The following is an 18,177-nucleotide window of genomic DNA, read 5'->3' as shown; positions in this document are numbered from 1 at the left end:
GTCTGGTTGAAGCTCAAACCAGAATGCTACTAGGGATTTGTACAGTACTGGTCACACATATGAACTTTCTGTTGGGAATGAGGATCTACACTGAAAATTTGTGACACTCAGGAAAGTATTTGTCTGCATTTTCCCCATGTCCTGAGATTTTGCAGAAAGCTGAGTGTAAGAGCTGTGTACTAACTGGTATGACAGATGGGATTTCAAGGAAGTCCAATGATCAGCAAAGGGCACAGGTACTGCTGACTTATAATGACAATTTTAACCAGAAATCAGAGCAGAAAGAAAGATTTGAAAAAGTTGAACTTTGAGTCAAAAAGAACCATATGTAAAGTCAGGACCAAAGGAGGTTTAGCCGCCCAAGAAAGTGACACCTTTAAAAATGAAAAAGATGGCCGACGGCATCTCAGGAATTGCTAAAAATCATCTATCACAAGCTGAGGGGTGCAAAAGTATAAACATGCATTAGTGAAGCAAGCCCCTGCCCTTCTGAAGAAGGACTGTACAGGGAACTGGTTGCCTGGGATTCATTTCATTGTGCTCAGGCCTTTAAGATCCCAAAGTCTGCTGTTGCCATGATCCAAAGGTGCCAGCTTCTGCTTGAGTTGTACGCAGATGTTGGGGTCATGTATGCAGTGCTCGTTTTTCAAGTGTGCTCAACCCAAGAGTAACGGGATTGAGGATGCTTTCATTCAGGTTTGAGCGGAGGGGCTGGAAGGCCAGGCAATTTGGTGTGGTAGGGTCACAGTCCCTCCAGGAGACTTGGAGAGGGTGAAGCATGCGGAAATGAGTGAAGCACGCGCTGTGATGGATGCCTTAGGAAGTTACCAATGCCTAGAATGTAGAGCATTTGCTGAGCAAAGCCACAGGCAACGGAAAGGCCAGCATAAGACAAGCCACGTGGGCTTCCACCAGAAAGGGCCACAGGAGCAGAGATGCCCTAGCCCTCTGGGTCACACAGCCGACCACCATGTTACAGGATTCTGGTCCTGAGGCTGTAGGACTTAATGTTGGCCCTGTGACTATCAGTCTTTCTGTGGTGCTGTTCTCTTCTACACTTCTGTCCTTCCCCTTTGGAATAGGAATATTTACCCTATGTCATTGTACAATGGCAATATATAATTTGCCTTTTTAATTTTCAGGGGGCTACAACTAAGAATTTGCCCTGAGTCTCAAAGAAATCTTTGGACTTAGACTTTTGGACAAGGCTAGTTTTGGGAAGGATTAGTGAATTTTCAATGGTATGTAGGACAGTTATACATGTTAGGTGGAATTATAACTTTGTATTTATTTGGAGATTAAAGAATTTGGGGGGAGGTATCAAGTTGACAGGGAGTGGACAGTGACGATTCAGCAGGGTGGCCGGTTTGACTGGCTTGAGTCTTACTGATCCTCTGTGGGATGAGTAACAGCCCCTTTCCAGGTTTCCTCAGTGAGCCAAGGAGCTGTGAACTTGGGTAATGCATCCTGTCCCTTTCTCCCTGGCACTGTTCTGCTCTTTTTCTGTTACCATGAATGAACCAGCACTGCTGTACCTTGTCCTACTGTAATGTCATTTTTCCCATGGATCCAGCTAAGCCTGGGCTGAGACCTCTGAGAGCATGAACCAAATTAACCTCTCTCCTCTTTTAAATTATGTATGTGGGTATTTGATCCCAGGGATGAAACACCGGCTAATATACTTGCAAAACCTTATAAATCATTATGAAACTTTGCACAGATAATAATTGGTTTAAAGAAATGAGTGTAAAGCATACTGAATATACTCAACTTCAGGTCACAGCTCCTGTGGAAGGGGTTGGCGAGGGAATTTTTGTAAGGGATAGAGAGTGTTTTTAGTTTTAGTTAGCTGTCTCCATTGTCTTTTAAATTCAGGTTTGATGTCCATAGGCGGGCAGTTTAGAACACATCACCTGTCCACAGGATACAAACTTCTTAATCTGCACTGCTGGTTAGAAGTAGGGATATACTCAATAAAAGCTCAATCCTGCTAGTGAAACCTGTACTAATAATGAGAAGACTGTAACTTAACAATATAATTTTCTTCTATTTTACTTACAGATTTTCACAAATGATACTAAAGAATGAAGCCCAGCAGAAAGACCAGGAATGGAAATTCAATGAAAATTACATATTGTTAGTTTCTACCTATAAAACATCCTTTCATATTATGCAAAGAAAAATAGCTTTTGAAACAGATAAACTATGAACTCAGGCTTCTGAATTCTTCCATATAGACTCTTGTTTATTCTGATGAAGCCGAGACATCTTTCAAAGGCATTAAAAAATGTAAGTAAATCCAAAACGTTTTAAATGCCTGTGAATGTATTAACTGATCTGTCAGTCTATGAAATAAGAGATAGTGGCAAGTCTACTATAGATTCACATTTTGCAAAGTATAAATGACATTTTCCCCTATTCACAACAGGCATATGGAATGAAAATGTTTGCGGCTGCATCAGTGACGAAGTGGTAGACACTGTTCATTCTATGAGCTACTATTACTCATATCTGGAACTGATGGAAGCTTTGAATTTCAGGCAGTCATTGATAAAAATCAAGAATAAGGCGGGGGTTCAGCTCAGTGGTCCCAGCACCTGCCTTGCAAGCACAAGGACCTGAGTTCGATCCCCAATACCAAAAAAATAAAATGAAATAAAAAAATAAAACCCATTGGAGGCCAGGGATTTAGTTCAGTGGTGCTGCTGCCTGCCTCAGAGTGCAAGGTCCCGAGTTTGATCCCCAGTACCAAAAAGTAAAAAGAAAGAAAGAAAAGAGGGGCAGGGAGAAAGAAAGGATTTTTATTATCCCAACAAAGAACACAGAAACCTTTATCTGATCATCTTTTCAGGTTCATTCCTGTATTTAGGTTAAAAACTTGCACTAAACATCTAAAAAGTGGTAGCAAAATGTCTTTATATTAATCCCTGCAGTGAAGGCTTGTTAAGATGAAGACTATTAATAGAGGTAGAATTAAAAATTCACTGTCATGGAAAAGGAAATGATATTAATTGATGTCGACTGAATATGAAAGCATATTTATGTACCATGTAGTAATGATAGATGTTTAAACAACTGTATGTCTGCCTAAGTGTACCCAAGAAAATAAAAAGTGAATTTTATTTTGAACAAACCACCACAAATATCTCTGGATTTTTCTGTACCGTAGCTGCAGTTTCCATTTCTTGGTGTTATCTAGATAATAGTGCTGAGTATTTATAGGCCTCTGCACATAACTATAGTTCTATCCATTTTTCTTGTCAGAATAGTTTATTTTCTGTCCCTGCTCCTGTTTACCTTGAATTTTAGTATTGGATTTAGTGACTTTGCTCTGGCTCTACTCTTTTTATAGAACCATATTCCTCAGGTTCAATTTATTTTTAAGTTGGATACTTTATGTGTCCATTCCCTTCAGAACTTTACAAAGAATGTGTGCTATTGACCAGATAAAGCTACTAAGGTAACTACTATGAAATTATTTTTAGGACCTGGGCCACCCTAAAAGCTCTTCAGGATTTCTGATATGCTCCAAGGAGCACACACCTTAACCTGGGACATGTGGGCTGTGGTTATTATTTCCTACTCAGCAGCGGTTGCTTTGCAGCACTTGACTCTGGAATTCTCTGCCACAATTATTCTGTACTACAGTTATGTAAGCATCATTATTGGTTTGAGTCTCCAACTTCAGACATTTTTTCCTAGGCTCCATTTTCCTTGACCAGCTCCTGTTCTGGAAACATAATTTTCCTTGCTTTCACTATGTTTTATTCTCCTTTTCAGATTACCTTAATTTCATTTTTTGTACCTTTTAAGACCAATAACTACTTTATCTGCCTTAACTCTGTCCTTAGTAATCTTATATTCTTTATTCTCTTTCCCTGTCTCTCTCAGGAAAGCCAACCAATCTTATCTCTTCACCTTTCTCAACTTATTCCAAAATCTAAATTCTATCACCAATGCTTTCTTGAATTAAGATCTGCATTTTGCTAACTACCTGCACAATCACATCAGTTGTACCTGTAATCCAACATGCTTAGCAGGAACAAAGACTGCTGTGCCCTATTCTGCAACTGAACATGTTTGCTGTGGTGATGTAAGTGAAATCATGGACTTTGCTTTGTTTTGTGCAGGGCACCATCACATTCAAGGGTGTTAATTCAGTTGAAAACTGTGACTGTGGGCCATACTACTTGTTGCTTTCACTACTACTAGCTCCAGGTTGCCAGTAAAATTTTATCGCAAGCATTGTAAACCCCAAAGAACTCAGAAAATCATGCCAGCATTTGGAAAATTGTGGACATTTGGTGAAAGACCAGGAACTATCTATATTCTTCCTCCTATCTGAAAGAGGCATTTATGTCCTCTATTCATGAGTGTGATAAAAGCAGAAATTGCTGGCATTTGGACTGTAATTTCCTCATCATGAAATAACTGTTTCAGACTCCAATCACATAATTTTCACCTAGCCATCCAAGAATGCCATGTTAACATGTGTGGGGAATCATATTTACCCCGCAAATGACATGTAACCATGTTATGTCTTCCCAGCCCTAGGATGGCTTCTTCTAAAGTCATTTTCTTACACAAAAGTTTTTGCTTTCTTCTACTGTTTATACTTAATTTGGTTTCTCCTCTTTTTTCTTTTTTTTTTTTTCTGCAAGGGTGAGGCTTAGGGCAATGGTTTAAAGGTTTAATATTATTTTGGTCTGACAAAACTCAATATATTTAATAATCCACTACAGTATAAAATTTTATGAGTACTATTTTGCCATGTTCCCAAACTCATTTAATCTCTGAGTGTTTCTTCCTTTCTTTGAACTGAGAAAAAGAATAATTTTCCTCAATATTAAATGCAAGGTAAATCATAATCTCTGGACTACAGTAACAAGTAATAGGAATGGATGAGACATAATCTGAAAATCCTGAAGGTCTTACTGCTTATTTCTTTATTTGCAATCACATACAACATTATAAGGCAATGGCAAGCTGATTCAATTTGGTGGATGTACACAACAAGTCCTAGAAAATCCATTTGTGTATTTTGCAGATGTTTCTTTTTTATTACATTACCATGTTAAGGTAGAGTTGGCAAACTTTGAAAGTATAATAAATCTGCAAAAACATGTTGTGTCGTATTTGAAAAAAACATATATATATATATTTGAAGATGGGACTTACGTGTCACAAAACACAGAAAATCCTATTTGGTCTCATCGAGTCCACTTTTTATATGTTTATTGTGGCAAAGAGCTCACCTGCATTAATCCTGGAATCATTTCTTTCTGTGAGGATACTGATGCACTAGAACAGGTCTTCTGTTTTTTGTTCAACTACCGTCACATTTTAAAAAATAATATGATAAATTAACTTACAATAATGATTTATACTCAAGAATATATGTCTGAGGTTATGCCTGTATAATTAATAGACTTAAATACTATTACCCTAAATTCAATATTATATTGCTAATGCTAAGTATAAAATTCATATCAACCCACAGTTGTGTCTTAGTCTTTTCTTATTCACTAATGCCACTGATGTGAGAAAAGAACCCTCCTCCTGTTCTACTGGTGATCTGGCCAAATTGCTACAGTACATATTTTAAGCAAGGCCCAGTAATCCTAAATTCAATTAAACAATTTTCAAAGACAAAAATCACCACTAAAGAATCTAAATTAGTGAATAACAAATATTTATTATCTGGACTAAAAGTAGGATTGTGGGCACATGATTCTTTTGCATTTTTTCCCTTGATTTCTTGTTACATATCTTGAATATTAACATTTCAGAAGTTGGAGTCTATTTTGGAAATTCTAAAACACCTCTGTAGTGCACAGAACAGAAATACAGTTGATGAGATGGATTCTGAATGTGGAAATATTGTCAGCTTTGGACAGATCATGACCTCCACTGGAAATGCCTTGACTCCATGATGTCAAGGCCTAAGGCACACAAGTGACTGCCCTAAAAAATGCCATCGCACAGCGATTAATCAAAATCTTACCCCCTGCATTCAAGAGTGACATTCTCAAGGACAGAAGGGCTTGTTTGTCCTTGAAGACCCCTTATCCCTCTTTTTGTAAAATTCTCCTCTCCAGCGCCCTCTTTCTTTCGTTTGTTGAGGCGCACCCTTCTGGTGTCAGTTCCAAGGTCTCTGCTTTGAAACTCCCAAACAGAAGAGGCTCCCTGTGTCAGCTCTCTTTAGATTTTTCTTCGTGACAACAATTAGGTTTTGTAATTAGTTATGATGTCATTCTTATCTTTTATCCGGTGAATCTATATAATGCATGACAATGGGAACTAAGTTCATTCTAATTACTGTTTTGCCCCAGCTTTAGATAGTAAAGTGCAATGTGATTTGGTAATGGAATTAATTCATTTAGTTATGTACTAAAAACCCTATACAGAGTTAGTCTAAGCAAAGCTCAAGAATATGTATGGCTAGTTTATTCAACCACGGAATTGAATATATTCCCTTATCTTGCTTTTGTTCACACCGGCAGTTCCTTATAAGTACCTCTTACTTTTGAAATTAGTTTTAGTGCTACATAGATACATAAAATTGTACATGTTAGCAGGGTACTATGTGATGTTTCTAAACATGTATGAATTGCATAATGTCTAAATGTATCTAACCCACATTTATCATTTCTTCAGGGTGAAAGCTTTCAAAATTCCTCCTCTTGAAAGCTTTTTGCAATATGCAGCGCATCGTTGTTGTGTATAATCTCCCTGCTGTGCCATAATACAGCAGATCTTCTGGCCATTGTCGAAGTCTGTCACAGGTACTCCCACTCAAACCCTCCCTACCCCTTCTCCTCCTGATTCGCCCCAACCTGAGGTGACCACCGCCATTTTGCTCTCCGCTCCTACGATCACACCGTACATCCAACACAAAAGTGAGGTCATGCAGTAATTCTCTCTCTGTGCTTGGTAAATTTATTTTATATTTTACTTGGGAGTCTACATCCTACTTGGATAGAAGAGATGAAAATTAGTTCTATTTTAAAATAAAACTATAATATTTGATCATCTTCATAAGGTTAAGAAGATACTGGAGTTACTCATTCTGCTTTTTATTTTTGTAGGCCATTCTTTAAAAAAAAATTTTGGGGGTGGGGGGGATCAGGGATTGAACTCAGGACCTTGTGCTTGCAAGGCAAGTGCAGTGCGACTGAGCTAAATCCTAGCCCTAAAATATTTGATTTAATAGCAGGGACATTTTAACAATAACTGCAAACATACAACCATAAGAAGAAATAAAATTAGGTGTTTGTAGTTCAGAAGCAGGCTCATTTCATAAGTTATTTTAAGGAAAGTCCTATTTCCTGTAATGGTTGGTTGGGTTAGGAGTCTTTATCTACCATGTAAGGTAGCAGGATTTCCTAAATGTATGTACCATACCTGTACGCATAGTACAGTGCATGGCATTACTGCTTTTTTAAAATAAACTATTCTCCATTATGAACTCAGTTACTAAAGATGAGCAAGTTGTTTGTAAAAGCAGTTAAATTTAAAATTAAGTTCAAATGTAACGAAAGAAAAAGCAGGGATGCATGGGTATTGGCTTTTCAAATAACTCAAAAATTCTCGCAGCTATTTCTTTATATTATTATTTATTTTTAACATACATTGACCCAAGTATTTGGCTTATGTTATTAATTTTAACCTGTCTATCAATAGATTTCAAAAGACATTATTAATTCCACTTGCAGAACAGAAATCTGAGGCTCAGAAACCAGGACTACGTGTCCACATTCATTCAGAACACAAAGTGACAAGAAGAAAAGCAGAGCCCAGGTCAGCCCTGCTCCATTTGAATGAAACATCCTGTGCTGTTTCTTGTGATATTGCAGCCAATGGCCAAGGCCACTCATGGAGTGCAAGAGCTTTCACGTTTACAGAGTCATAGTCAGCATCCCTCCAACTTGCAATGGGCAGGATCGTAGCGAACTTGGGACTCCAGGCTTTGCAGCTGCAGAACTAGGACTGGGGCCAAACTCTGCAGTTTATCAGCCAAGTGAACATAAGCAAATTATTTAATCACTCAGCAGCTCCATTTTCTCTGTAGAATGGAAGCGGTAACAAATAGTGTCCACTTAAAAGACTGAGGAGAGGATTAAATAAATTAATATTTAATGCACCAGGGCCAGAATTTGGTTCACAGTGAAGCCTGACATTAAAATCAATATGGCGCAATTAGTTGGTGACAGATATTTGAGAAAAAATGTTATCTTTATGTCTACATTAATTTTAAAGAAACAGTAAGGGTTGAGTAGATAATATATATAGTGTCCACTTAAAAGACTGAGGAGAGGATTAAATAAATTAATATTTAATGCACCAGGGCCAGAATTTGGTTCACAGTGAAGCCTGACATTAAAATCAATATGGCGCAATTAGTTGGTGACAGATATTTGAGAAAAAATGTTATCTTTATGTCTACATTAATTTTAAAGAAACAGTAAGGGTTGAGTAGATAATATATATAAAATTTTTATCACTCTTCATTGAATGTCTATACCTACACAAAGGTAAACCACAATGATATAAAAATGAATATATATATATGCAACATTCAGTGGACATTATGTACATGTTTTCTATGTATAAATATTTATTTTTTAGGAAGGCTCAGTAAATATTAAGAGAATACTAACATAATTTTCAAAACATGTTTACATGTATCATTTTTTGTTCTTATAACTCTATAGATAAAATGCTTTCATTTTGACATGTTGAAACACGTTTTTAATTTTCATAGAGCCTTTTGAAATCATCTAAGTCAATTCCTTTTGGCATAATGGTTTGGGACGCTGCATCCTAAGGGCTCCCTTGTGAACTATCTTAATTTCCAGGAACAGCGTCAGCGATGAAAATACATTTGAGTGCCATTGCTGAGATCTAATCACGTCACATTTAAAAGGCCAGGAGGGACATGCATATGGCTACTGTGGGCCACAAAGCCCAGGAAGTGCAAACAATTCTAGTTAGTTTTAAATTAGTTGACTAACGTGCTGGAGATTTCCTTCACATTTACTCTGATTTAAACTTCATGTTCTGTGAAACAGACATGGCCAAGCATCTCTGCTCCTCTGAGAAGAGAGTCCTCACTCCACCTCGTCAGCATTTACGTTCCATGCTGTTTATGGAAACAGCTGTATGGATATTTGATATCATAAAAGCACTTTAATTAGAAGACCTGCGGTGACGCTGTGATAAACACCTTAGGGTCACCGACAGGGCTTTCTCATATCCATCAGAAGTCACTTCAAGCAGAATAAAAAAACAAAACTTACTCAAATCTCTTATTATACAGAAATGACAAATATAACTAAAAATAGTGTTTGCTACTTAACTGTTTTGAGCCATATCTGAATACTGAAGCTGGAATTATTGAAATTAGAAATATTATTCCTTAACTCCACTCTAAATATTAGGAAATAATTCCTGGGACTTTCACAGGCAAATTCTATGTCAAGTATTAAAGAGGTTATTCCTCTAAAATGTACCAATAAACTCAATTGAAGCTGAAAAAAAAAGGTTATTCCTAACATCTGAAATAATGAAATGATTACCGATAAATTTCATTTGATGATTGACTTATATAATAATCATTACCAAATAACTGTGTACTTCATTATAGATAGGATTAGATATAAAATTATTCTCCATAAAGTAAAGGAGCTTAACAGCTATATTAATTAAAGACATACATTATAAAAGAATCCATAAACTTACTCATATTTATTAAAATAATATCATAAACATCCTGCCTTTAATTATTTAACTGAAAATGAAGAAAAAATATTTGTTTCAAATGTCCTATGTAACCAATCACCAAAATATTTCTTTTTTATTTTTGGTACCAGGGACTGAATGCGGGTCCTTGCGCTTGCAAAGCAGGCCACCTAACAGCTGAGCTAAATCCCTGGCATATTTCTTTTAATTGTAATGGCAAAGGCTGCCTTAGAATAAAGCTTAAAATCGAAAGCCCAGTAAAAGTTAGGCAAAAGTGGAGAAAGGCAAAGACCTGAGATGGGCAAATCTTTTGATACTGAAAGACAGTAAAATCTGCATGTCCACACAGTGAAAACATTATCTCCCAAGTCACTGCTTTCACATATTTCCTGGCTCATAAGTGGTAGTGGCTGTTTCGGTCACTGTAGGCATATGTGCCTATGGATAAATAGGTAAGTGATATAATATGAATAATCAAGATTCCCACACCTTCAAGCAGCCTACAACATGAAGCACCTGTCTTATTTTAGATCCATTTTCCTAAGCTCACTACAGAGTTTGTAATTATGAAAGATCTATTGAATCAAAGCAAAGCAATTCAGTTTTCTATCCACATGTATTAAGCACTAATAAGCTTGAATATATTTTACTACATTGACAAAAGCAGCTTTTGAATACTGTTTCAAAATGGAAAAGTGGATCAAAAATAACTTGATGGTAGTTGAAGACACTGAGAAAAATCCGATATATTTACTCTTAAGGATCTCAGAATGCTGGGTTCAGTCCTGCGGCAGGCTATTTACTGAGCTCATCCTGTGTGCCAGCACTTTCCTGGTAACTGTGATTACAACAGGAAAACCCCGGTCTCATGAAAAGTAAGTACTGAGCAAACAGTCAATAAATAATATGCAAATGTGAAGCATGTGTCAGTGACTCGTGTGAAGGAGGAAAAGGAAAGCACATAAGTGTGTTGCAGTGTGTTGAGGTGAAGAGGAAAGTGGCCAAGGAAGGGCTCACAGAGGGGCATCTCTACAATGACCAGAAGGAGCACAGGAGCGTGTACTGACAGAACAGAGTGATGGGAAAGATAATATCCGGCGGAGAATGTGCCCCTATTTGTCGGAAATGCCAGCAGGCCAGTGAGACTACATCTGTGCTATCAGCCAGCGTTTCCTTTCCTGGACAATACCCAAAACGCACCAGTTTAAAGGAGTTGAGAGTTAATTTGGTTCATGTTGAGGATTCAGTCCATGGTCAGCTGGCTCCAAGGCTGAAACCTTACGGCAGAAGGGAGTGGGGAGCAAATATGCTTCTTTCTGTGACAGATGGAAACCAGAGCACAGGAGCAGGGCCAGAGAAGAAGGAGCCAAGGACCAGACACAGCTCTCGCGGCCACACTGCCACGACCCAGCCAGCCACACTCGGAAGTGAGGGTCTCAGACCCAATGGGTTGGCTCTGTGCCTGCCCACCGCTGTTCTGCATGGGCAAGAACATTGCTGAGTTGCAGCTGGAGGAAGATGAAGGCGTAAGCTGACGTACAGATGGTCCGTGACCCTCAGGACACACAGTGCCCCACCTCAGGAAAGCGGGTGGCTGGGCTGAGGGGCAGTGTATCAGGCCTTTTTAAGAATGGTTCCCTCTGGAAGCTGGGCTGTGAATAGACTAGAGCAGTCACCGACAGAAGTAGAGAAGCCTCAGGAAAGTATACTTGAAAAGTGAAAGATTTTATGTTTGAAACAAACTTTCTTTGTCACCTCCTTTGCTTGGCAATTTTCTTTGCACGATTAAGGATAAATGCACCCCTGGGTGTGTGAGCGTGCATGTCCTGTGTGTGAATGTCTGTTTCAAATGCATCTCTGAGTCTCACCTTCCACTTTTCCCTCCCAAAATGAAACAGAATAGATACAGGATAAAGAGGCGAAGGGAAGCCCATCAAGGCCAGATGTTTTCACATACCCAGGGCTCTCTCATTGAATTCATTTACATATAAATACTCTTGGGATGATACAGGTAATAATGTTCACCTATTTATGAGTATTCAAAATATACAGAAAGCATAAAGATGAAGACATGATTCAGTAATAAGTATTATTCCTGTAGGGGAAGTTTCTTTTCATATTCCTACCATTCTTTTCTGTTACTGTCTAATTTTTTTGAATTAAAAGCAGTAGTAAATTAATGGTACTGATATTTACCCTCCATTTTTCTTATAAATATTTTGGAGTTTTTCATCATTTATATTTTATTATTTGTATTGATAATTTATTTTTACATTAGTTGTATCCCTTTGCAAAATATTCTTTTATCTTTTTGTAAGTGTTAAAAGTTCATTTTAAATTAAGTCAGAAATGTAAAATTTCACTAAAATGCACAACATGAGGCATCAGCAGGAAGGAAAAGAAGTGGAGCTAGCAAAGCACATATGACTGTAGTTTCCAAGAGGGGACTGAAGATCACTTGGGGTCAAACACCCAGATGGTAACGTTTCAGTAAAGGCATCGTCCTCTGACAGATCCTGTAGTTCATCTCCATCTCTTCCCCTTCTTTCTCCTTCCTGAAGCTCTACTCCAAACAACGGGTTCTCTACCTTTTCTGCAGGGGTCAGCTGACCATTCAGAGGTGACCCTTACAGCCCTCCACGACATGACACAGAGTCGGGAATAAAGTTCACCCACTTTACTCCGGGACAGAGGCCAGGATATTGACTATAAATATATCCCATCAGCTCCCAGGGGGCCAACTTCAGGCAGCTCGGACCCGGCACCACCTGAATCTGAAGGTGATTCCTCTGGGCCCTGGAGCGAGCAGTTTCTTTCCCACCTCAAAGTGTGGAACGGAATCTTCAGTGTGGTGGAATGTTCTTTCCTACTCTGAATTTCCTAAAACCTCTAGGAAGCCACAAACAGCAGAATCATATGCAGCAACCAGGGCAACAGAGCAGACACAGTCTTTGATTAATGAGACCTGCTTCCAAACCAACGAAATAAATCAATTCCTCGATCGGAAGGTATACTGGGGCGAAAGCTAAGGGGCTCCTTGGATGTTCTTGTCCAGACACAGAGATGAGCAGAGCTAGCTCAAGCTCAGAGCACCCGGCAGGTCCCGGGAGGCACTGCCTATCGCCTCATGTTCAGAGAGAAGTCTGAGCTTAAATATAAGTGATGCACAAGCATCAAACCCGGTCAAAGAAAAAGAAAGGGTTTCATGAGGAATGACATCCAAAGCTGAATGGAAGATCCCCCGGCACACATAGATGGCAGTCATGTTGACAGCAGATCACAATATATCCTCCCAGAACCCAGCTGGCTTCTCGCATCTCTGGGGCATTTTGCGGTGTAGCGACCTCAACACAAATCTGATGGAAGGAGCTTCTGTACCCAGTGACCATCGACTCCTCCTTCGTTGTCCGTATGTCAGCAGCCGGCTGTCTCCTCAGCTCGCCGGCAGCCCTGGGGCAGCACACATACTCCTTTCCCATGGTGACAGTATCTGTCCCCTAAGTCCCCCATCTTCAGAGGTCAGCTCCGATCTCTGCCTTTCTTTTTCCATGGCCTAAGCGTCTTCTTGAGATGCCTACACGATCAGATGCCAGTTCTGAAGCTCAGTGCACACCATGAGCCACAGCGTTTCAGTGAACTCGTCCCAAGGCGGGTCTCTCAGGAGGAGTCTCTCAGACAGTTCAGAGGTGAGGAAAATGGAAGGCTCCTGTGAGTCAGAGATGGGCTTACTGGGCCTCGTGTGAAAGCGGGCCAGGCAGTGCTTCCAGCTCTACCAAGGCTCCAGGCTTCCTGGAAGGTCTTCTACTTTGGCCCCAAATTGTGCAAATGTAAAATACTTCACTAACATCAGTCTATTCCTCAACATCTTAGTAATCTGTTCATACAGAGGCACCCTGGAGGTTTCTCAGTGCAGGCTCCAGGGTTCACTGAGCTGCCACCTTCAAGTCCCGTGAAACAAAGAAGTAAAGGCTGCAACTCTGCGCCTGAGAAGGAAAAGGACCCCCAGCCCCGGCTTCAGCCTGGCGAGAGCCGGGAAGGTCACATGAGTCTAGGTTGTGTGGTTGCTCACTTCCTCTGTTGGTCTTCTTCATCCATCTGTGCCCTGCGGTTTTCTTCTTCAATTCACCTTCAGGGTCTTCCTCACATTATTTTAGGACTAACAAAGTTTTATTCCCAATCCAAGGCTTATGTTTGATACTCATAATTTACTTATATTAGTGAAATTTATTCAGATTAAGAGGATCACTAGACAGTTTACAGGTATATATATGTATATATCAAATCATTTCATATTATTCTTATTTTATAAAAAAAACAGTGAAAGGAAAAGGAAAAGAAGGAAAGAAGGAACGTGAAAAATGTGTTACTGTTTCAAAAGAGGACATATATTCTGTGTGATAGAGAGAGGGAGAGAGAGAGAGGGACAGACAGACAGAGAAGGTGGTGTACAGGTACACCTCAATCATCCGGATCTGAAGTGAAATCTCACTTTAGAAGAAACATACTGAGCTGGCGAGCCAATGACCCGTATCATTAGTAGTTCTGCTTCTATCACCAATTAATAGCAAGAACTGGGGCAAAGCACCTCGCATGTGTGCCTCCATTCCTGGATTTGCATTCGCATCTCCATCTTTCTTCTGAATCTGCACAGACCACCATTTCGATGGCCCAGGAGTCTAGTTCATGTCAACTGGTAGTGTACGACCTTTTCTCCCTTGCCCAGCAATTATAAAGTGACACTCTGAGTGTTCTCATTCGCATGTGTTTCAGCCTAATGTAGGCCCCATCCTGTGAACTCCACTTAATAATTTTTCCCAGTTTGTTTATCTTTAGGGGGCAATACTTTCAGTCTATTCGCAAACACTCCAAGCAAATGAGGATCCTATCATTCAATTCATCATCTCAAAACGCTGCTGTCTTAGCTTTCCAAGAAGACAAACTGTTTGTGAAATCCTCGCTGATGGGTGAGCTGGGTACGCAGAATCCTTCTTTACTTCCTCTCCCAGTACTTTCACTGGGATAGAGGCATCGCCTCCAGGGCCTCTCCCATCCGAAGTGGCCACAGTGGTAGTAAAAGGTAAGTCATACACTTACTCAAAAGCCCATGTGGGATTCACGGAGGGGGTGGGCTTGGATATCTGAGGACCCACTGACATTCTCTTCAGGTCACATATACTATACTTACAAGTGTTTTGTGCTGAGCCCTGTCCCGGGTAACACGTGTACACTTAATAGCATTAGGAACAGCAAATGTAGAATGTGGCATTTCGATCAATTATGCATGCACTCTGAATGCAAACGATATTGATTTTGAACCAGATTTCATAATAAATGAGGGTATATAAATAAACATATATATGTAAATACTTACTATATTGACAGTTTCTTCCCATAAATTCTCCCGGGCACTCACAGGAATAATTAGCAACAAGGTCTGTGCATACTCCACCGTTTTTGCAAGGCTCAGCTTCACATTCATTTATGTCTAAGGAAAACAGAACAGAGGAAGAGCATTAATGATAAAATTAGTAGATGTCAGAGGGTTCGGGGCATTTTAAATATGAAAGTCTGAGTCACGCTTTTCCTGGAGTATTCATGTGTGGCATGGGTCACCACAAACGCTGCTGCAGCCAACACTTTGGGGAAAATCAAACTAAACCATTTTCAAAGAGAAATGAAAATTCACAATGAAAGCAGATCACAACAGCTACACTATTCTCCAATTCTGAAACAAATATGAACAGTTTGGAGAAATATTCAGTGTACACTTAGAATTAAATCAAACAAATTAGCCCCGATAGAGAGATGAATTGGTTTCACTTACAAGATCTAGACACCGCCCCACAGCAACAACTGCCAATTAACACTGTCTCTTTTCACCCTCGTTCATTAAAATTCTAACTGACAGAGATGTTTTAGTTTCTAAATAGTTCGCCTTTGATGAATACGATGAGAAGCAAATTAGAGCTAATAGCTAACGCTCATTACATGCAAAGTATAATGCATGTAAATGATGATCACTTCCTAATCTCACTCAGGAGTTGCTACAGTGAGTGTTCTCAGGGAACTGCCTTTGCTGTACCATTGTGAGACACGATGCAAAACCACATGAAATACAATGCATTCAACAAGTTACACTCATTTCCATGCTGATTTGAAATATTTTAGAAACAGTGCATTTTCAAAACAAAGAGGAAATGATTAATTCAGCCAAATATCCCTCTCTGATATTTACAAGTCTTCCCTTCTAAGAGTAGCACCAGGAGGAGCTGGGAAAGCTGACAGCGCCCCCGTCTCTCTCCTCCTGTTATCCACTCTGTACTTCGTGTCTGCTCTGAATCCCAGCCTCAGTTGCTTTGCTTTTCTTCATCTTACAAACTTAAATGGCATTATTTGGGAATGACTTGTTAACACAGCTGTCCCCACCAGGTAGATGGCCGGCTTCACACATGAAGATCCTGTCCTGCCCTTTCCCAGGGCTCCGGAAATCCACAGTATACCCAGAAGACCAACAGTGCCAATAAAACTTTCATTGTAAACTTCTAACAAAATAATAGAAACAGCAATGTGCACAAGCCAACGTGCAATCAGATCTCAATGAGCCTTCTGATCTAGTATAACAAAGGTATTCCCTAAGCCCTGAGTTACCCCAGGATCTTAAAGCACTATGATCACCAAATCTTCCTCTCAAGAGAGAACAAAGGGAAAATATTAAAAGCTGTCTACCTGCCCTTTCTTTCAACTTCTTTCTTCTTACAGGGCCCCCTCCTGCAAGCTGCACTGGCCACTTTTATCCACAGTCCAGTCTGAAATGGTGGCCCAGATTTCCTTAGCGGGCTGTGACTTTCTCTGAAGGCAGCGTTCTTTGGTCTCTTTGTCCCAATTTGAGTGTAAAGAAAATTCATGACTGTGTTCATCAAGAATCTAAATAATTTGAGTGTTTTATAAAGTCAAATAATAGAATAAACTCTTTATTGGATAATCTCATCAAAGAACAGTTTAAATTATGATTTACTCCTAAATATGTGATACTGAAGCTCTTCACAAAAAGAAAGAGGTTGGGAGGGAAGAGAGGACAGATGGCAAGGAGAGAGGAAAGGAGAGGTAAAACAAACATAAAGCATTTCAAGTTTTGATCTGATCAAGCATTTAGTTTTGTATTGATCTTACAAAAATTTTCGCTAGCTTCAGTGGCATAAAAATCACTGTGCTACTTATTTTGTTGCCAACTCAATCCAAGAGAGTAGCAGGGTCTGCTACTTTGTAACATATCCAATGTCTTTCCTTCTACCATATCTACTGCAATGAGTTTTAGATGAGAACATATTGACAGATGATAATATTAACTCTTCACTTGTTAGAAGAAAACTCTACTTTTTTAGTAAAGTTAAACATAAAGTTATTTCTGTATATAATCCACAGAAGGAATGTAATAGTGTGGGAGACGAACATATGTATAATTTGCCTTGAAACTGAGGAAAAGTCTAGTCAAGATGAACAAGGACAGGTTGGAGATGGTTGTATGTTTTCAAGTGGTCAACAAGAACGAATCACAACTCTGTTATGATGGTGTCCGCATATGATTGGTCTACTTGGATCAGAAGATAGAAAGAAGATATAATGGGTTCTACAGGAGAGGACCCTGACGGGAGACTAGATTACAATGAATCCTTAGTGCCAGCTCAAAAAGCCTGACTTTTTTTTTTTTTTTTTTTTGCACTGAACACCTGGAGCAAATGGGAGGGTGCTACCTTTATCCTTCTACCTTAGAATGGCCCAGTGAAGCCATCTGGGAGAGACTAAAGAAGTAAAAAGGCAAGGCAGAGACCTGGCCAGTGTACGGTATAAACGGCCCCACACACAATGTGGTTTTCTGGTAGAAAGGCCTGTCCTGTCTGTTTTCTCATTTTAAGGTTGAGTGCATCATAAGTAAAATTGTAGCTAGGTGTTGCTGCTTGGAAGCTGTAACAGAAGGAACTTTTTCGAATCAGCTATGTGAGGACAACCCAGAGTCACTCGCATGTCAGTAACATGCACGCCCTGGTATTTGCTTCCCTGACTAGTCCACCTTTCCATGTTGAAAAGTACTTCAAATACGTGAATGTGCATGTCATCGTACAGATCGACATTTAAACCTCTGAGATAATCGGGCCATATCAGCAATCAACGAAGCAAGTTATAAATAAGGGCATCCGGTTTGTTTCTTTATTTCTTGATATATGGCCAATTTATTATACTGCGTTCCTTGTGTGGCATTGGTGCCCGCACATAAAACAGACCCTAATTCCCTTTCCTGTTTGTCTCCTTTCCAACCCCCCTCCCCCGTCTCCATCTCTTGATCCCTTTTCATTTTAGAAAGATCTATTTTCCTTCTTCCTATCATCTATGTTTTATTTTGCTCTTTATTTACATTTTTGGATTTCTCAGATAAGAGCA

General features: G+C 39.5%; 1 protein-coding gene across 2 annotated transcripts in view; it reads right to left on the bottom strand.

Moving 5' to 3' along the window:
* Positions 1-18,177, bottom strand: part of Edil3 (EGF like repeats and discoidin domains 3) — a 287,167-nt gene that overhangs the window by 157,016 nt on the left and 111,974 nt on the right. For both annotated transcript variants that reach the window (XM_010637154.3, XM_010637153.3), the window contains one exon: positions 15,113-15,226. In XM_010637154.3, the coding sequence (XP_010635456.1) occupies positions 15,113-15,226 (114 nt within the window). The remainder of the gene's footprint in view (positions 1-15,112; positions 15,227-18,177) is intronic.

This window comes from Fukomys damarensis, unplaced genomic scaffold (genome assembly GCF_012274545.1).
Source record: "Fukomys damarensis isolate Sample0158 unplaced genomic scaffold, DMR_v1.0_HiC HiC_scaffold_3, whole genome shotgun sequence".
Taxonomy (NCBI): Eukaryota; Metazoa; Chordata; class Mammalia; order Rodentia; family Bathyergidae; genus Fukomys; species Fukomys damarensis.
Note: the sequence above shows the minus strand (reverse complement) of the source record. Positions and strands in the feature narration are given on the sequence as shown.